The 21,829-nt window shown below is 37.8% G+C and overlaps 1 protein-coding gene across 1 annotated transcript in view; it reads right to left on the bottom strand.

Moving 5' to 3' along the window:
- The window catches only part of CEP152 (centrosomal protein 152), a 75,234-nt gene that overhangs the window by 10,226 nt on the left and 43,179 nt on the right, over positions 1-21,829 (bottom strand). Inside the window, exons 15-18 of the mRNA XM_043985629.1 lie at positions 17,820-17,951; positions 13,946-14,584; positions 4,327-4,468; positions 1,297-1,476 (exon numbers count right to left, since the gene is read on the bottom strand). Of these exons, the coding sequence (XP_043841564.1) occupies positions 1,297-1,476; positions 4,327-4,468; positions 13,946-14,584; positions 17,820-17,951 (1,093 nt within the window). The remainder of the gene's footprint in view (positions 1-1,296; positions 1,477-4,326; positions 4,469-13,945; positions 14,585-17,819; positions 17,952-21,829) is intronic.

Raw genomic sequence — 21,829 nt, 5'->3', positions numbered from 1 at the left:
AGTATAAGCTCTGTTAGGCCACTGAGGTAAAGGCTTCAAGTATGAGTCTTGTGATGGACTGAATATATGTAATTTGAGGACCAGCCTAGCTAAGTTACAAGAGTGTTATCTACAGGTAGTCACAGTATGAAGAATTTTTTTGGTCACAGCATTTCTAGAAGACTATTTATTTACTAAGCTGTCAAGGAATTGAGGCCAATGTCAACGGAGAGGGTGCTCATGCCAGTGAAGTCTCAGATTCTTGAAGTAATGAAGTTAGCACAGATGGTAATACTACTTACTGTCACATGCCCATGATCCTAACAACAAATCTATGGAGTAGGTAAAGAATCATTAATCCCATTTTACCAAGCTAAAAGGAACCAAAGCTCACAAGTCATATGACTGCAACAAGGACAAACAGCTAAAAAGTGTCAGAGCCAGGACTCTACTCCATCTTCTGACACCCAACTCTCTGCTCTATTATACCACAGTGAGGCCCTGGGTCCCTTCCAGGCCTAAATTTCTATGATTCTAAGACTTGCTCATTAAAATGAAGAAATACCAGACAAAATGGAAACCCCTTTTGGCTTTTAAATAGCAAATTTAAAGCAATTAATCTACATAAAAGTTAATAAACTTGTAGGACTAATAAGAGTGAAAAAAGGACTAGGCCATCTTAATAAGTACAACACAATGAAAATATGAAACGTTCATCAAAGATTTAAAAAAAATCTGTCATGGATTACTAAGGTAAACATTCTTAATAGGAGGGTATTTCTGATGTTTGGTAGATGACATAATGGAGGACAACCATGCCCTTCCAGGAAATACCCCTTATGTCATTATCAGAGTCAGATTACTAATGGCCTATGGCACTCACCACGAATGATAATTTCTTTTGTTCCTCCCAAATTAGAGGAAGATTGTATTTAGGATACAATCAACAAACTTAAGTAGAATATTAGTTTTAATAAAGAACACTGGAACAATGATTTCATTTTACTAGAGATTAAAATGAGATCTAGACATAAAATGTACGTCTGGATCATTCAGGAAAAGTTGAAGAAATTTCTCTAACAGAGACAAAAGTCTACATTTAGAGGGGATTAGAGAATTTCAGTGAAGGAGAAAATGAATGTCTGTGGTCAATAGTTCAAATGTCTATTATTAAAACCAAAATTAGACTATATTAATCTCAGGGAGGATCAATGCCTGCCTGATATAAACTGAAAACACCACTTTTGAACACAGCAACGAGGTTTAAATGAAGCACATTTTACACCAGTAGGAGGTTCACTGTTTTCAAACACTAACCTCCAATTTTCTCCACTGTAGCTTTGTGTTCTCTTACTGCATGCTGGAGATGCCTGCATGATTTCTCTAACATTTTTTTCAAATCTTGACACTCCTGCTTTGCTTTCTCAAGCTTGTGGAGGCATCGTTCACAGCAAGAATCTTCTCGAGGTTCAAAGATTATTTTCCTACACTGAAAAACTGCACAAATAAAACTGTAGTAAACTTTTGGTTGCAGCAGATACTGCCTATCACTCAGTTTGCTTCAACACTTCAAAGATCTGTGATTTTATTAGTACAGGGGTGCACTACCCTCCGCCAACACAAATCATAGGCCTCTGTACCTTAGTCTTCAAAGGCTGCTATGGCTGAATGCAGTGAGGAGTTTCTGTGAACTTGGGCAGGCCAGTCTTCAGATGAGTGTAGCAGCCATCACTGGGCTCATACTAGAAGCTTTTTCAGCTTACTAGCACTGGCATGATCTCCAAGAGCCCAGGTGCAACACCATGCCTATAGTAACGTATCTCAGTAGGACTTAAGTAGAGAAAATATGACATCCTTTTCTCCCTTATCCCCTATAAAAATTACACGATTCTGATATTAGACTAGAACATTACATATAACCCCTACAAACCTACAAAACTATCAATAGCTATCCCCATATTAGTTTCATAGTGATGATGCTCTCATAGTAGTAAACACCAGAAACTTTAATAAAAGAACCTATTAGTGTGATTCGTTACATAAAATGCTATTTAAAAAATCTGATTATGCTGATTTTTTTAGTCGAATTTTATTTTTGATTTCATACATACATGATTGCCCTAAGTCAAACTGTGCTTAAAATTGATTTTTTGCTTTTTCCCAAGCAAGGCAGAGAGTAGACTCTGTAGGTCTGTCTTGAAAGTACCAGTACAACTAAATTCAAAGAACCTTACCATCACAAGGTTGGCTACTACCAAGTGATGAATATTTTCTGTTCCAAACAACTCATAAAGACCAATTACTAAGGGGAGGAAGGCTAGTTTAGATTTTCATAAGATGAAAGCATATCCACTCCAATGAAACCACAGATTCTTAAAAAGTATTCCCAAGTAGACAAAAAGCAAAAATTCAGGCTGTATCTGGCTCATTAATCTGTCATCAAGGACATAAAAATACTTTGAAAAGTAAAAAACTACACAAATATATTCACTTATCAGACAGTAAAACTTCTGATAATCTCAACTATTCAAGAGGCACAAAAGAGCCTACCTACTGAAGACCCTTTTAGCAAGGAAAATTGCTATTAAAAACCTATGTGCCGGGGGCAGCTAGATGGCGAAGTGGATAGAGCACCGGCCCTGGAGTCAGGAGTACCTGAGTTCAAATCCAGCCTCAGACACTTAACACTTACTAGCTGTGTGACCCTGGGCAAGTCACTTAACCCCAATTGCCTCACTAAAAAAAAAAAAAAACTATGTGCTTTACCTTAGCAAAGGCAGTCATACCTGCAGGCCCTTTGTTCTGGCCTAGCTACTTACAATTGTGTGTAAAGCCATATTTGTAATTCAACAAATCTGATTATCTAATTCTCTTGGCAAGCTTCCAACTTCCTAGATTATAGCAGATAGTAAAGTAGAGCCATGAGAGAGAGGCAGGGGGTTCTTATGGTAAAATTCAGTTCTGGGGTGAGGTAAGAATAATACTGAAGCAAAAGAGATAGGGTGATTTTTTTTTTTGAGGCAGCATGACATAATGAATAGAGTGCAGAAGTTGGCACCAGGAAGACCTGCACCTGAATTCCATCTCTGACACTTACTAGGTGTATAACAATGAACAAGTTGCTTCATCTCTCTGAGTCTCGGTTTTCTCAACTGTAAAATGGGGATAAAATTATCTGTATTGCAAATCTTAAAGCATTTTAATGTCAGTAATTATCACATCATTGGCAACAGCTTCTAAATGCAAAAAGAATTTTAGTAAAAGGATAATAAATTAAATAGTAGTAACATTTTCCCTTTGCATAGTGCCTTTAATTAATCACTTAATTTTAACCACTTTCTAATCACTTCAACATCTATTATCCTATTTTATTTTCTTAATACTTCCGCCAGTTTAAAATTATTCTCCCCATTTGACAGAAAGAAGAAAAAACTGAAGCCCCAAATGGTTGCAATCAATTCAACTATCCATTTTATTACTTACTGAACATTTATCACGTGCGAGGCAATGTGATTTTCATAGTGGTTAATAATAGCCAGAATGAACACCTGGGTCTCACGAATCTCAGTCTAAGGACTCTATTCACTAGAATATGTTGTCTTTAAATAGGTTTCTTGTGAAAATGTAGCAGAAAGGGGCAGCTAGGTGGCGCAGGGGATAGAGCTCCTACCCTGGATTAAGGAAGACCTGAGTTCAAATCCGACCTCAGACACTTAGCACTTACTAGCTGTGTGACCCTGGGCAAGTCACTTAACCCCAACTGCCGCCCCCCCCCCCAAAAAAAGGTTGTTGGAAAATGTAGCAGAAACTACCAGTTCAAACATCTGACTTCTAATAATCTCTATACACGCCTAGACAGGCACAAGATACTAGTGTACACATAAGAATGTATAAGACTTGTGCTACAGGAAATGACAAACAGGATGATCCCAGAAAAATCTGGAAAAGACTCATGAACTGATGTATAGTGAAGTGAGCAGAGCTGGGAGGACATTGTGCATAGTGACAGCAGTATTGTTCAATGAGCAATTGTGAATGACTTAACTACTCTCAGCAGTGCAATGATCCAAGACAATCCCAAGGAACTAATGAGGAAGCTTACTATCCACCCCCATAGAAAGAACTGATAAAAAGAGCACTTGTGGATTGTACATATATAACCTGGTTGCTGTCTTGTGGAGGGGGGAGGAAAGGGAGGGAGTGAGGGAGGAAAATTTGGAACTCTAAATCTTATCAAAATGAATGTTGAAAACTACCCTTACATGTAACTGGAAAAAATAAAATAAAATGTTTGTTGATTAAAAAAAAAGAATGTATAAGACTAGGAGAAAAACAAAGTTACTCTACCAGTCTCTGCTGCTTTTCCATGTGAGAAGCTCTGTTGTTTCAGTATTTTTTGTAGTTGCATTTGGTGTCCAACATGGTAAACAGGAAGGCTTGCTTGGTCTCCAGTTTCCTTTGTGTCTGAGATCATGACAACTTCATTTTTCTGAAATATATTTCTCAAATAATCAATGTGGAGCAGAAGAGCCTTTATCTTCTTTTTTCAAAGACACAAATATTAGAAACACAAACAGAAACCCCAAGGCATGGTTTGGCCTCTTACAGGTTTTTTTTAGTGGTTTGTAGAAATACTTGAGTGCTTAAATCCATCAACAACCTGATTCTATAAAAACCCGATCATTTCTCTTTCACCTGTCCTCCTTAAGGGAAGAGAGTTTAGTTGTTGGCCAATTACTAAGACCCCACAGGAATGTGGAGAAAAACCATACTTTTCAAAGTGTTTTATGTTTGAATATGCTTGGTCATTACATATGGGTGAAAAATTTTCTGTCCTAAGTAGCAGCAAACCTGCTTTAGAGATTCTGTGGATGTGAAAATGAACAAATGTCCAGGTTTTGGGGAAAATGAAATTTTAGAAAAGGAAGAGAGAAGGGAAAGAATTATAAAGATTGAAATCTAGGCAGCCTAGATGTCCAGTTCCTAACCTAAAAATTCTTTTTAACTATTTAAGGTAACAAGGAAGGTGGGGGAAATCATCATCTTTTTCACATGTGTACTTTAATTTCAGCATAATCTGTTTCATCATCAGTAAGCAGGCTGGTATTGGAATAGCCTAGTTAGATAAAGTACATAGGTTAGCTTACTGAAAGGAAGGCTGTGAAAATTAACTAGCTGGCTTCAAGTGCCAACAGTGGCATTGTAAAGCATAGTCCGGAATTGGTGGACACAGAACCCTGGGCACAAGAGATTCTGTGGTCCCAACTAAAGGTTTTAACCATAACTTCATGAAGAAAAAAACAAAACATTTATTTAGAAAGATAATCACTGCTGTTTTGAGCACACAATTCCTCATATGTTTGAAAAATGTGCTCTTAAGAACCAAGAGAACATTATGCACAGACAGCAATATTGTTTGATGAAGAACTGTGAATGACTTAACTATTCTCAACAATACAATGATCCAAGACAATCCCAAAGGACTTTTCATGAAATATACTATCCACTTCCAAAGAAAAAACTGATATTGATGGAACACAAGCTGAATCATGCTATTTTTCACTTTCTTTCATTCTTTTTTCTTTTATTCAAGTTTTCTTGTACAAAATGACTAATATAGTAATGTTTTACATAATCACACATGTATAACTTTATCTAACTGCTTACCGCCCTCAGGGAGTGGGGAGGGGAGGAAGAAAAGGAGGGATAAAATTTAGAACTCAAAACTATAAACAGATTTCTGGAGCAGAGCCAAGATGGTGGAGGAAAGGAAGTGAGCTCTCGAACTCATGACAGGATTGCTCCAAAAAACATCTAAATAATGCCATAGGACAATTCCCAAAGCAGCAAAACCCACAGAAGAATGTGCTGAAATCATCTTCCAACCAAGGATGGCTTGGAAGGTTGGAAGGAGGGACCTGCTGTGCTGAGACAGGAGTGGAGCCCAATGCCACAGTCACCCTGACACAGATCCAGTTCTAGGAAGGCCTTGCCAGAGAAAGAGACCCCCAGAGCCTCTGAATCAGCTGAAGTGCCAGTGTCGTCTGGAACTAAGCTCACAGTCTGGTGAGAGGGCAGAGCCCTGGGCAGGGGGGGAGATTACAGGGGTCTATGCTGATGCTGAGGCAGAACTTGGGTTTTTCACCCCTGCTGGGAACCAGGATATAGGCTTGAGTAGCAGTGGCTCAGGTCGAGGAGGGGCACAGGCTCGTCTGAGCTGACAACCACAAAACACAAAGCTGATTGATTAGCAAGTTGGTTTGGGGTCATCTATGCACCAGGGAACAGGCCAGGGGAGTGAAGAACCTGATGCTCCTTAAATCATACCACCTGGGAACTCCTGAAGCTTGGGATACTGCAGCCTGGAAAGAGTGCCCCACTTTAAGGAGCTAAAAGTCAAGTAAAAGAAAGGCAAGTTGAGCAGACAGAGAAAGGTGAGGACCATAGAAAGTTTCTTCAGTGACAAGGAAGATCGAGGTGCACCCTCAGAGGAAGATGTCAATGTCAGGGCCCCTATATCCAAAGCTTCCAAGAAAAATATGAATTGGTCTCAGGCCATAGAGGCGCTCAAAAAGGACTCTGAAGATAAAGTCAGAGAGGTAGAGGAAAAAATGGAAAGAGAAATGAGGGTGATGCAGGAAAGACATGAGAAAAAAGTAAACAGCTTGAAAAGCCAAATTGGCCAAATGGAAGAGGTACAAAAGCTCTCTGATGAAAATAATTGCCTAAGAATGAGGATTGAACAAATGGAAGCTAGTGACTTATGAGAAACCAAGACACAATAAATCAAATCCAAATGAATAAAAAACATAAGAGGGCAATGTGAAATATCTTCTGGGAAAAACTGCTGACCTGGAAAATAGGTCCAGGAGAGATAATTTGAAAATTATTGGTCTATCTGAAAACCATGATCAAGGAAAGAGTTTAGATATCATCTTCCAAGAAATTGTCAGGGAAAATTGCCCTGATATTTTAGAAGCAGAAGGTAAAATAGAAATCAAAGGAATCCAACGATCCCTTCAGAAAGAGATCCCAAAAGGAAAACTCCTAGGAATATTATAGCCAAATTCCAGAGCTCTCAGGTCAAGGAGAAAATATTGCAAGCTGCCAAAAAGAAAGAATTCAAGTACTGTGGAACCCCAGTCAGGTTAGCACAAGATCTAGCAGCTTCTACATTAAAGGACTGGAGGGCATGGAATATGATATTCCAGCGGGCAAAGGAATTGGGATTACAACCAAGAATCACCTACCCAGCAAAACTCATTATAATCTTTCAGAGGAAAAAATGGAACTTCAATGAAAAAGAGGACTTTCAGGTATTTGTGATGAAAAGACCTGCACTGAATGGCAAAATTGACTTACAAATACAAGACCCTAGAGAACCATAAAAAATTGGAGTTAGGGGACATACCTGGGGTCGTGCAGTGGATGACTGTCTTGTGTCTGAGGCTGGATTTTGGCTGGGATCCCCCTGGGTCCAGGGTGGATGCTTTGTCCACTGTGTCACCTAGCTGCCCCATGATGACATACTTAGGGTTAAATTGAGGGGTGAGGGCAATGCACTGGTGGAGGGAGAAGGGCAGAGGTAGAATGGGGTGAAATTCCACATGAAAGTAACAGGAAAGGGGCTTATGGAGTAGGGGAAGAGAAAGGTAGTAAATGAATTTTACACTCTTCAGAACAGGCTCGAAGACCTTAATCTCATCAGAGTTGCATCAAGGAGGGATTAAGACACACATCCAATTGGGTGGAATAATCTATCTAACCCTGCAGGAAAGTAGGTGGGGAAGGGGATAAAGAAAGAGGGACAAAAGAAGGGAGGGCAGATTGGGGGAGGGGACAGACAGAAGCAAATCCCTTTTTGAAGAGGGATAGGGTAAAAGAAGGTAGATAATAGAGTAAATATCATGGGGAAAGGAATAGGATAGAGGGAAACAGTTAACAATAGTAATCCTGAAAAAGAGAAAAGGGGGAAAAATTGTACAAAAAATATTTATAGCAACTCTTTGTGGTGGCTAAGAATTGGGAATCAAAGGAATGTCCATCAATTGAGGAATGATGGAAGAAGCTGTGCTATATGATTGTGGTGGAATGGTATTGTGTTATAGGAAATGATAAACAGGATGATCCCAGAAAAACCTGGAAAGACTCATATGAACTGATGTATAGTGAAGTGAGCAGAGCTGGGAGGACATTGTGCATAGTGACAGCAGTATTGTTCAATGAGCAATTGTGAATGACTTAACTACTCTCAGTAATACAATGATCCAAGACAATCCCAAGGGACTAATGAGGAAGCATACTATCCACCCCCATAGAAAGAACTGATAAAAAGGGTACTTGTGGATTGTACATATATAACCTATATCAGATTAGTTGATGTCTTGTGGAGGGGGGGAGGAAAGGGAGGGAGGGAGAAAAATTTGGAACTCTAAATCTTACAAAAATGAATGTTGAAAGCTACCCTTACATGTAACTAGAAAAAATAAAATGTCTGTTGTGCTGAGAAAAAACAAAACAAAACTATAAATAAAAATGTCCATCACCCAAAAAATAAATGGGAACAATATAAATAAATGAAAATGTGTTCCGAGAGATATGTGATTTTTGTATCTTTTAGGAAATAGTTCTACAATAAGTCATGTTATGGTAATCAATTCATTTTCACAGAAAATGTGATCGTTCTTTTTCAATACCCCATGATATTGTATATATTTTCTTGAATTCCAATTCACTGGTGGGAGGTGATAATTCTGTTGCCTCCTATATACAGGAATTGCAAACTAGGCTATGTGAATTCCATGAGGCAGAAGTTGCTATACAAGGTGGTCTTTTAGATTTTTCCTTGCATGATTTAAGTACTGGAGACAATGTATATGTTAAGAATTTTCAGTGGACCAGTGGGACGCAGTCCGCTTGGGAGGGACCTTTTCAGGTATTATTGACAATCCTCACTGCTATTAAAATTGGAGAAAAAGAATCTTGGATTCATTGTTCCCATGTAAAGCCTGCACCATTTATAGGTAAAGAAATTTCAAATAAAACTCAAGCAGATACTAAAGAGCAAAAAACCCATAGCAGCTGCTAAAGAACAAAGAACCCTAACAAAGCCCTGAGGCAATAGGCAGTTCCAATTTGAAAACCCTATGACTCAATTGCAAAGGGTTTCTTTTTATGTCATTGCAACTACATTTTGAATTCAATAGTATGGGCTTATTTTTGTAAAGATTCTTATTCTTTTAAGATTGTGTTGTGTTTTAACTTGTATTTAAATATGTTCTGATTTTTCACAAAAGTAATTGTATACTTAGTTTAAAAAAGAGGGTATTATTTGAAATTATTGCATAATTGTATATTATATTTTGAGTCACGGTACATTTACGGTTTTTACAATCATTATTACCCTCAGTTTTTAAATCCATATGAGACTTGGATTATGGGAACTTATCATTTAAGACATTAATTGCCTTTATTCTGAATTATCAGATGCTAGTTGGCCAGGATGCCATCTGATCATAAGAGAAATACATGCAAGAGCAGATATTGAACTGTCACATGAGGGTAGACATGCATGAAGTCAAGGTATGGCCGAGGGAACGGCTTTTAACAAACATTGAGGTTGGTTTCTTTTGGTTTAATTTTCCCCCATAATATTGGACAGATGGCTGGAAGTTTTCACCCTACCCATCTCATTCTACACCTGGCTTCTATGCCCCCTCCTATATACCTGATGCCATGGACATCTCAATCCTATGCATCTGATTAAGTCTAACTCAGCTTCCTCCAATATGTTCAGTGGCATGGACATATATTCCATCCACCTATTTTAAGCCTGGCATACTGCATGGGCAGTAGGAAATAGTTCTACAATAAGTCATGTCATTGATTACCATAACATGACTCTCCCTTGCTCAAGTGTGAGAATGCTCATATCCCATCATTTCTCTGTTCTTTTATGGTAACCCCAATAATCATCTCAGGTGTCATGATAAATACAGTATTGAATTTGGGCTTGACATCTGTTACCAATTATATTAGATTTTTTAATTTCTCATAATGGCATGAGGATAATTAGGCAGATGATGCAAAAAGTGATGAAACAAAGATAACAATTATTTTTTTTTAATTAATGTTACAATTATCTTCTCAATTTACCCTCAACAGGGGGCACTATAGTAATATTAAGTTTTAGAGGAGTGAATGTTTCAATTTTTGTTTTATTACATGTTTCATGTGTAACAACTAAGATTCTGAATTCCCTTAGACATGTTTTTGAGAACTCTTACTGTTTGATTTGATTATTGACAAAGCTATTTTAAAGTTGTGTTAAGCTCAATTTTGCAGGAAATTTTCCTGGCTGATTACCAGCATCCACACATCAACCCCTGAAAAGACTTCCATTCCATGACTGCACCCAGAGGACATCCTAAGAATCATCCAAGAAAAGACTTCCAAAGACTTAGTTTTTCTGCTTGTGATGTCCACCTGCTAATAGGGGAGTGCCCCCTTTAGCCTTTGTCAATGCATTGCTCAATTTCTTTTTCTCTCTTTTCATTCCCTTTACTTAGTCATAAGGATCTGTAATGTTATTGCTTCATGTGAGGAAACCATGTCTCTTCACTTGAAGCACAATGGGGACTGTAATGATTGGAGTGACACCACCTGCTGGAGAGTTACTGTAGGAAAGCTCTGCCACGAGGAGAAGGCGTCTGAGGGCAAGACATGTGGTCAGTTCCTTGGTGTCAGGAAGTGCCGTTTGCTCGTGGGTACTGTCTATGAAAGCTACCAGCCAATTAGCTTGGAGCTGTTTGTGTGGATGGGATGTTCCCAGTTTTAGAGGAGGCTGGTGAGACAAAGAAGGGGCGAGGCTCGCTCTCTTACTCTCTTTTGTGAGGACCTTGCAGGGAGCAGAGCAGGAGACGCAGGCTCCCCAAGCTAGATAGCTGAATCTAGGCCTCTTTCTCTCTCTTCACCAAATTCTTAAATGCTTAAAAGTCTAAACTCTTACTAAAGGTTATAATTCATTGGCAACCACTCATTAGATATTTTAGACAGTATAGCTAGACAGCCCCTTACATAAGGAAGTTTTTAAAATTTGTGTGAAAGTTTGTTTTTTCTCTTTAACATTAAATCTTTCATGTTAGTGCATGCACTTGGCATTTTAGTTGTACTAAATTTGTAAACAATTTTAAAATCACAATGTGTTACCTCAAAGTTCTTAGCTGCCTTCCTGTTAAAGTTGCTGAAGCTACTTTTCTTATTAACCATAGTCATACATTCCTAGGCAAGTAGCAAACCAGGAATTTGAAAGTTACTCCCCTTTCTCAGGGATAGAATTTGACTCCCAGGGGTAGATGACGACCCAGTTCCTGGGTAGACTGAAGAAGATGGAATGGAATGGAATGAAATGGGGTTATTTGAATAAGTAGATGGGTATGGGCTAGCATTTGCTAAGGACTAATACCACTTCATCATTTGGGATTGGGTGAAGGAGGAGAAAGTGACAGAATGTATCTGAGTGATATGAGAGGAGGAAATGGGGAGAAGAGGGAGCATGGCAAATGGCTTCAATTTTTTCTATAAAATGCAAAGCCAGTTTCTCAGCTGGGAAAATGGAGGGTGCAGGTGGGGAGAATCATGGGACTTCTGAAGAGGGATGAAAAAGTTTGAAAGAGTCATTGTGAAGAGTGAGGTAGTGAGTTGATAAAGGAGATATAGTAGGACTGCCTAGGAGTAGTGAGGGTCCAGTTAAGGTTGTGTAACATAAATTTATAGTGGACCCAGGCAGAAGTCTCCATCTTCATTCAGTACTATGTGTAATAATAAAAATGGATAGAGCACTGAGCCTGGAGTCAAGAAGACCTGAGTTCAAATTCAGCTTCAGATACTTAATAGCAGTGTGACCCTGGGCAAGTCACTTAACCTTGCTTGTCTCAATTTCCTCATTTGTAAAAAATGAGCTGGAGAAGGAAATGGCAAACCTCTCCAGTATCCTTGCCAAGAAAACCGCAAATAGGATCACAAAGAGTTAGACATAACTGAAAAGATTCAACAACAGCACCCAAGGCTGAGGCTTGACTGGGAGTAATTAACAATATCATAAGGGGGTCTGGGGATTCAAAAGAGAAGGACAGTGTAGGGTTGAATTGGTTCACCAAAGGGTATGGATAGGGAGGACTGCTTAGTGCAGGAGAAGAACAGAGTAGGAGAGAACAGAGGGGTCAAGGTACTGGAGGACACATTATGGATGAGGATTAGGATTTTGTAAGGAGAGGCAGAGGTGAAAAGCCAATAGACTATGGTCAGAAAAAGGGATTTCAGAATTCTTGAACATAAAAGTGGTATATTTATGGGTGATGGCAAGATCAAGGGTATAACCATCTCTGTGTATGGCTGAGGCGGGGTGGAGGAAGAGTTTATGGGAAGTGAGTAGGTTGAGGAAATGAGTATTTAGGATATTTAGCACAGACCTTAGTAACTATTTAATAAAAGCTTGTTAACTGACTGACCAAAGTAGCAGAAGTTGGTAAAGCTAGCCATTTCTATGGAGAATTTAAAAATTGTCAAATGGTAATGACAAGTATGAGAGTCAGCACAATAAATATGCAAGATTCCCATTAAAATGGTAGAGGACTATGGAAATAAGGAAAATATGGTCATCAAAGGAACACTATACTAGGAAGGAAACACGAGACCTGAGTTCTACATTTGGCTCTGCCATTACATTTGGGGTGACTTTGGCTAAAACACTTCATTGCTCTGAGTCACAGTGTTTTTGCATCTATAAAATAAAGGGATTGGACAAGATGATTTTTTAGTTTCTGTTGGCTCTAAAGGGCATAATTTTAGATTACTCAAATGGTAAGATAACAGTATTTATCTTGCAACCATAGAGCACTTAATTTCAAAATGTTTTTATTACTGTATCCTGATAACAGAACTATGATTTAGGTAAGTTAGGGGGTTTTAATCCTTATTTTCCAGATGAAAAAGTAAAACAAATGTCTTGCCCAAGATTCTATACCAAAACTGGAATTAGAACCTTCACACTAGAAACTTATAGGCCATCTAGTTCTACTCCCTCATTTTGCAGATCATCTTATTCCAGAAGTTCTGTGCTTTTCAATTAGACATCAATGTCAAAACCAAGATCCTAGACTTTAAAATCCATCATCAAATCTCATTATATCTCTCACTGTTTTTCCTTTGGTTAGGAAAACTTCCTAACATTCTGAGCCCTTATTTAAGCTGTTCCTTATTTCCTGTTCCTTTCTGCCTATTATGTTTAAATAAACTAAAATTAACTTTCCCTATTAGACCTTCCCTATGGCAAAAAAGCTGAATCTACATAAATTTAAATCCTATAGAAACTGCTGAACAAAAAAACAGTTCAATCACCCTATCCATGTGTATATAATATAAGTGTGTATATATACGCAGCGCACTTAAAAACTTTGTAGTTGGGTTATATTTTATAGTTTGATGAGTTTGTCAAGTTTTGCCTTTTTTATCAACAACTATATGTAGTAGAATATCTTTTTCTTTAAATTATAAAATTCCTGAAGACAACGCATATGGTTCTGTAACATGATGATCTCTTAAAACCTAATATATTTGTTTAAGACCATTTAAATTAAAAGGGGATGCAAGATAAACTTTACCCCTGAAAACTTAAGGCTGCACAAAAAAAAAGTGACATTTTTCTGGGAAAAAGATGACAGAAGATAAATATCTGCATAGTATTTGAAGCACTATGTACAAGCAGAAATTCTTGGTGGCAGACTCTTCAATCTTTTGGATAAGTTTCAAAAAAGCTTCTAAACCATATTAATCCTATCATTTTCATTAAACTACAAATTCTAATTCACAGTATAGGAGAGACAGAAAAAAAAATAATACATGTAAATTCTCAAGTCACCACCCTGCATACTTAATAGCTAACTATTTTTAGTTCCCTGGAACATACCGTTTTCCATTCAGGATTACTATTTTCTAGAAGTCGGTACAGTGCACCTCTAAAAGCCATCTGTATGCAGGCCCTTAGTTTTTCCAAATATTGAGTATTTAGTCGTCTTGGAGAACAAAGAGATTTGGTTTTTGAAAGATGTTTGTTTTCAATTCCACTGAGCTCTTCATAAATTTCCTCTACAAGAAGCTCAATTTCAGTCAGAACATCCTCCTCATACTGGTGAATCTCCATCTGGATCTGCTTGCCTTCCTGAATTGTCCATTCTCTCTGTTTCTGTTCTAGACATGCCTGTAATTCAGCTTCCTTCTGAAGAATTAGCTCAGTTTTTTGTTTCATAAAATCTTCCTTTGCTGCTGCAAGCACTTCATTAATTTTATTTCGATGATCATCTAAAAATTTCCGGTAATCTTTCTCATTTTGTTCTTGAATTCTATGGATTTCTTCTTGCTTTTCTTTGTTCCAATCACTTCGGGACTTAGCTAATTTAGCTCGGACAATTACAGGGATTTCTTCCTCTTTTAACTCTAGTTCCCTCTGGAGAGAAAAAATCTTTGCTTCAAGTTCTTTGACATTTTCTTCACTGTTTCCAAGCTCTGTCTTCCATTTCTCCTTAGCTTCCAAAACTGCAAGTGATACCTAAAGGAGTTAAACATTGGCATTTAAATAATCTGTAAGCTTCTCCCCCTTAAATAAAATAATCGGTTAATTGACTTTTTTAAAGTCTATGAACTTATATGATCTTGTATGAATATAATGAAGAAAACATACTAAAGGTTGACATCGTTCAGGATGGTTTCAGAAAAACTTGAGAAGGCTATATGGACCTGATGGAAAGTGAAATGAGTAGAAGCAGGAAAATGTTATACACAGTAGCTGCAATACTGAATGACGATCAACTATGAAAGACTTATTCTTAGTAATACAAGGATCTTGGTCAATTCCAAAAGACTTATGATGAAAAATGCTATCCTCTCCAGAGAGAGAACTGATGGAGTTTGAATGCAGATCAAAGCATACTTTGGGTTTTTTGGGATCTGTGTCTTTTGCAACATGGCTAATATGGAAATTTGCCTTACATTACTGCATACGTAAAATCTATATCAAATTGCTTGCCTTCTCAAGAAGGAAGTAGGGGAGGAAGAGAGTTTGGAACTCAAATTTTTTTTTAAATGTTAAAAATTGTTTTTACATATTAATTGGAAAAAAATTTTTAAACTGGGGGGAAAAAAGATTGATATTATTGCAGAATGTTTACTGTAGTTTTAAAGTCTTTCCCCCAAATCACTAAAAATCTATCAATTTAAAAGAATAAATTATCCCATCCTTTTAATAACATGATGTTAAAAATTTTCAGATATATGAAACTAAAAAAAATTCAAAAAAAAATTTAGAAAAGATGTTTTTTTCTAATTGGCTAACTTCTTTTAAAAAAATGCAAGCTCAAAAGTCCTCTTTTACTCAGTGAAATAAAGTATTCTGGCAAGCAAACTACAAAACTGGTAACATAGTATACATATTTTATAACTACTTGCTGGCAACAAAACTGGATTTTGAGATTTTCTCTTTAGAGCAGCTGAGTAAGTTAAAATTGTACCAATCCAAGAGGTAACTGCCCTCTTTTTATTTTTCTAATTTCCTTTAAGAGAATAGGAACTCCGTGACAAATTGTCATCCAGTCTCCATTTCAAGACTTGGGGCAATTAGGAACTCATTACCTCCTGAAGCAGCCTACTCTACCTTCTGTCAGCAACAATTGTTAGGAAATATCAACCTTTGCCCTTTTGCTCTTATTTCTGTTCTTTGGGACTAAGCAAAAACAAATATAAATCCCTTTTCTATGTGAAAGCTCTTCAAATACTTGAGACAAGGCATCCTAATACTTCCAGCAACTCATCTTCAAACAACTTCACCAATTCCCATAACCAGTCATTATCATAATTCTGAGTGTCTATACTATTCTGACTACCTTTTGATTTTATTGACATCCACACTAAAACGTGAGCCCCAGAACTAAACATGTGTTTTGCCATAGTGGCAGACAATAAAACTATCTCTTCCCTCATTTTGGACATTAGCCACCTATCAATAAAGCCTAAACTCAGATCAGCCATTTTGGCAGCTAGCTCACAATGCTGACTTGTATAGAACTTGTCTTCCACTAAAACCCCCAGATCTTTTCCACATGAACTACTGTTTGTTTCCCCCATTCTGTACTTATTCAGTTGATATTTTGAATCCAAGTGCAGAATTTATATTTATTCCTCTCAGATTTTTCTTTGTATTGGATAAAATGGCTAGCACTTGGGGAATGGCAATAGATTTCTAAACAATTTTGGAAAGGAAGAGGAGGCAGCTACAAATAGGATGAAATTTGAAAAGAATTAAGTTCAAGATAACAGTGGGGAAAAGAAAAAAGTAAATTCTCTATCCTTAGGATAGGTATTGCCTTTTTCACATAAACATAGTGTGATGAAATAATGGGATTTAGCAGATACTCAAAAGACCCACCTGGAGACTAATCTATACTGATTGAATCAAGTGAGAGTGATTGACTGCTGATTAAGCCTACTTCAAGTTAACTGGATTGTAATCACACCTGGCTATCCCTTAAGAAGGTATTGTTCTCAGAAACTAGACTGTGAACTCAACTTGAGAACACCTTCAAAGCCAATGAATTTGGATGATGCCAACCAATCACCTTGAAGCACTGTGTAAGGACCGCCTCTGTTCCAGATCTATAAAAAGCTTCCACAAACAGCTTGCTAGTGGGTTCCTGATTAAAAGCAGGCTCGTGGAGGAGGACTTGAGGAAGAACCCAACCAGGCTGGAACACTAGGCTAGGTAGGACTTCTTTTTCTAAACTTTCTGAACTCCTTGTAAATATCTGTATGCTTTAATAAATGTTTAATGCCCAAAGACTGGTACTGAAGCTTTTTAATTTAAGGCAACCACAATATAGATTTTAAACATCACAATGGCAGATTAAAACCCAATATTAGGGTACATAAATAGAAGCAAAAATACAGAAATTTCTCTATTCAAAAGCAGTCAAAATCTTATTATAGTAAAGCCTAAAGTTGAGCTCCTAAATGTTAGAAAAATATAGTGACCATGCAAGAACTCTACAAACATTTCTGTTTATTATTCAGTTGTTTCAGTCATTGCCCTACTCTTTGTGACCTCATTTGGGGTTTTCTTGGCAAAAATACTGGGATAGTTTGATATTTCCTTCTCCAGCTCATTTTACAGAAGAGGAAACTAAAGCAAATGGGGTTAAATGACTTTCCCAGGATCATACAGCTATGTCTGAGGCTAGAATTGAACTCAGGTCTTCCTGACTCCAGCTTGGCACTCTTTCCACTGTGCCACCTAGCTACCCCTACAATCATTACCACCATCATTAATGATAACAGTTTACATTTACATAATACTTAATAGTTCCATAGTACTTTCATGTCATAAATTTATATGATTCTCAACAACCCTAAGAAGTAGGTAATGTAATGTAAGTTTTGGAAAATAAGAGTTTGAAAGATGCCAAAGGAATTGGCTTTTTTAGTCAATAGGAAAGATGGTAGCTAGAACAAAGCAGAAAATAATCTACTATATGAAGGAATATTGTATGGATGACAAGAAGCAACTGTTCCGTAGCTCCTCCTGAAGAGAGAACGAGAGAATCAGATTCAACTGAGACAAATGGGATTAAATTCAACAGTCAAGATGATATTCCTAATCATGAAGCTTGGGAGACACTGGAATGAATCACTATATGAGACATAAGACAGGTCTTTCCTGAGTAGCTATTCTCTTGATAGAAGGGAGCAGAAAAGAAGACTCTCTCAAGTTTTCTTGCTGACAGGGTACTTAGTACCTTTTTGGCCACAGAAACCTCATGTTCAGCCTCCCATTTCATCTGTTCAGCTTTTAGGTTGGCTCTGTACTCTGCAAGCTCTGGAAGCTCTTGCAGCCATCGGGAACGAGCATTTAACACAGCCACTTCTACCTAAAAGGCAATATGAAGCAAACATATAATTTAAAGACTCTTCAACCATTGAAGTGGAACAACTAGTTATATATTCATATTTTATTCATACATACCATTTCACAATGATCCAAAAGAGCATTTAAAAAAAAAACCACTAGTGGAACCAAAGGCTGAAATATCTAATTGGTTTTGTGGTTCCCATATTGCCCAGGAGACTCCTCCCCACATCTCAATAAATTTTTTAGATTCTGTTTTAGAAGGCCTTAAAGAACAAAAGGCCATTTACATACATTGTAATTGTCGGTCAGTTTTCCATTTTCTACATACTAAGAGACTTTCCTGGAAGGCACAAAGATATACCAGAAACAAAGCTGCTATACCTTTTGGGTTAGGTTGGGACCAAGATCTCTATTTTATCTGCCAACAAGTCCTACCTACTTCAAAGGGTGAGAATGTGGCTCCCAAACAGTAAGGTAGCACATGAATATAGAAAGCTCTAAAACACAAGATGTGAATTACTTTTTAAATTGAAAGGACTTAGAGCTGAAAGGGGCATGGGAGATTATCTAGTCCAATCCCTTCATTTGTGTTATAGATGAAGACAATGGCTAAAAGTAGTAAGATGGTTTGCCCATGATTCCCCAGGTTCCCACTAGATGCAGGAAGTAGCACTGCCAGAGCTCAAACCTGACACCACACTGCACACACTCAGACTTCACAGGATTCCACTTTCAGGCTGTAAGGTATCTTACCTTAGAGATCATTTAGTATAACCTTTCCACTAACTCAAGGTTAGTGGAGATAGGCAGATATTTTCCTGGGGTCCTCCAGGAAGAAACGATCAGAGCCAGAATTTCACCCAGATTCAATGAAATGTTCCCTCAGGGCAAGGGCAGTGACTACCTCTCAAGACTTGAGGTTTCCTGAGGCTGGAGGTCACTGTCCCTACAGACCAGAGAAGCAGAAGTCTGATGACAGGCATTGCAAAGGTACAAAGATGGGAGTTTGGAGATGGGAGTAGGATGTCTGAGGCCCTGGGCCAGAGAGTTTAGATATTTATCCTGTGTATAGTTTATTTGTATATAGTTGTCTGCATGCCAACTCCCCCTTAGATTGTGAGATCTTTGAGAGCAAGGACTGTCTTCTTACCTTTGTCTACCCAGTGCCTGGTACATAGTAGGTGTTTAATAAATGTCTACTGCTCACCTGCCTGCCTGCGTGCCATGGAGAGAATAGAGCATGAGACTAGAAAAGGAAAGGAGGAAAGGGCCAGGTTCTGAAAAGCTTTTAAAGGCCAGATGGGGAGTTTCATATTTGATTCTAGAGGTAACATGAAACCTAATAGATCTTACTAAGCAGGGGTAGTGACATGTTTATATAAGAGCTTTAGGAAATGACTGGCAGCTGAGATGATGATGGACTAGAATGGGAAGAAACAAAGCACAGAATTTGAAGACTACTGAAATAGTGTCCAAGGAGAGGTAATGAAGGGCAGTGGCTATGTAGATAAAGAAAAAAAGATGGGATTAAGAGAGAAATGACAATACTTGAGAACAGGGTGGATACATGCAAATAAGGAGTGGACAGTTGCAAATGATAATGAGGTTGTACAACTGGGTAAATGGAAGAATGGTGGTACCCTCAACAATATCAGGAAAACTGGGGAGAACGAGACCAGCTATGTGGTACAGAGGATAAAGCACAAAGCCTGGAATTGGAAAGAACTGAGTTCAAATTTGACCTCAGACACTTACTAGCTGTGTGATCTTGGGCAACTTGCTTTACCTCGGTGCTTCAGTTTTCTCAGCAGTAAAAAGGGGATAAATAATAGCACCCTGCTTCCCAGGGTTGTTGTGAGGATCAGCACAGTGCCTGGCATACAGTAAGTACTATGTAAATGTTAACTATTATTATTATTAGCTACTATTAGCTATTGGGGAGGGTTTTAGGGGGAAAACAATGTGTTCTGCTTTGAATTTGTTGAGCTTAAGGTGTCTATTGGACATGTCTAAAAGGCAGTTGGCAAGCTCAAGAGGTCAAGAGAACAGATTAGGCTATCACCTGCTTAGAGAGGCACTGGATGAGATCACCCACAGGGATAATATAGAGGGAGCAAAGAAGAGGGCCTAGGACAGAACCTTGAGGGATCCTCATGGTCAGTGAGTGTAACCTAGATAAAGACCCAGCAAAGAAGACTGAGAAGGAGCAGTCAGACAGGTAGGAAGAGAACCAGAAGAGAAAAACGTCACAAACACTATGAGAGGAATAAGTTTAAAGAAGGAATTAGTAGTCGAGAGCACCTGATGCTGCCAAGAAGACAAGAGAAGAGAGGAAGAGGGGGAACCTATAGATGACTTTTTCTCAAGGAGTTTGGCTGAGAAAGGGAGAAAAGATAAAGGATGACAGCAGGGATGGTAAAATCTGGTAAGGGTGTTTTAGGGCTAGTATGTTTGCACAGTAATATATATACTAGTATAGGTATGTTTGGAGACATCAATGAAGCCAACAGATAGAAACAGAAGATTATGAAACAATCTGCTGGATAAAACGTGAATAAACAGGATTGAGGGTTCACAAAGAAAGGTAAGCCTTGTTCAGGAAAAGGGCCACCTCTTTGTGAGACTGGAATAAAGGAATAAATTATGGTACATGAATGTAATGGAATATTATTGCTCTACTGTAAGAAATGAAGAATATGCTGAACACAGATAAGCATGGTATGACAAATAAAAAGGATGCAAAGTGAAATAAGAAAAAGCAAATAACAACGAAAATGGAAAGAAAAGAAAAAAAGAAAAAGAAAAACCAAACACTGTGAAATATGACCAAGTTTGACTCCCAAAGAAGAGATATAAGAATAAACTCTCCTTCTTTCTTTGCAGTTGTGGGAGGCCACAGGTAAGAAACACTGCATATACTCTAAGACTTGGTTAATGTAGTTTTAACTGCTTTCCCCTCCCCCCTTTTAAAAAAATTCTTTGTTATAAGAGATGGCTTTCTGGGTAGAAGAGGAAAAGCTATATTAGGAAATACAGTATAAAAACAAAATATATCAATAAACAAATTTTAAAATTAAAGAAACATGCTGGGTTAGAAATAGATAGCTTGTCAATATCTGCAGGTGTCATTACTTAGAGAGATCTTCACAGCTGGATGAGGATACAGTTTAAGAAGAGAGGGGCAGGAAACTCAATTTTGTTTGGCTCAAACATTTATTAAGCACCTAATTCTTATAATGCACTAGAGATATAACAAATACTGCTGCAAAAAAACCCCCAATTACTTTCTACTGAAGTTCAATACATAAAGACAGATAAGTATGATCTGACATAATTTGAGGATGATAAGAAAAATAACAACTTGATTGGAGATGAAGGAAGGAAACAGAATTGGAGAAAGTTCAGAGGAGTTGGTATTTGAGATGAGCCTTGAAGAAAGATAAGAATTCTGAGAGATTTCAGAAAGTGTATTCTAGGCACGGGAATGGTTTGTAGGAATACACTAGGGCAGAAAATGGAATGTAGAACTAAAAGAATAAAGTTAGCAGTCCATTATGGATGAAATGTAAATGCAAGAAGGGGAGTACCATAAAATCAGACTAGAACCAGACTGTGAAAGACCTTGAATGCTAGGGCTAAGCAATTTGTACCTTATACTAGAGTGAATAGGAAGCCTTGGAATGTTTTTGAGCAGGCAGGCAGTCTTAGGAAGATTATTTTTACAACTGTGTGGAAGATGGATGAGAAGCAAAGAGACCAATTCTAAGGCTATTAAATTAGAAATGAGAAGTGTTCAAGTCCTAAATAAGGATTCTGAGAAGTGGGAAAAAAGATAACTTGACCACTGATTTTATATTTGGGGTTGGGGGGAACAGTGCAAGAGAGAGAAGAAAAAGT

The sequence above is a fragment of the Dromiciops gliroides genome, chromosome 2 (assembly GCF_019393635.1).
Source record: "Dromiciops gliroides isolate mDroGli1 chromosome 2, mDroGli1.pri, whole genome shotgun sequence".
NCBI lineage: Eukaryota > Metazoa > Chordata > Mammalia > Microbiotheria > Microbiotheriidae > Dromiciops > Dromiciops gliroides.
The sequence above is the reverse complement of the archived record's forward strand: the minus strand, read 5'-3'. Positions and strand labels throughout refer to the sequence as shown.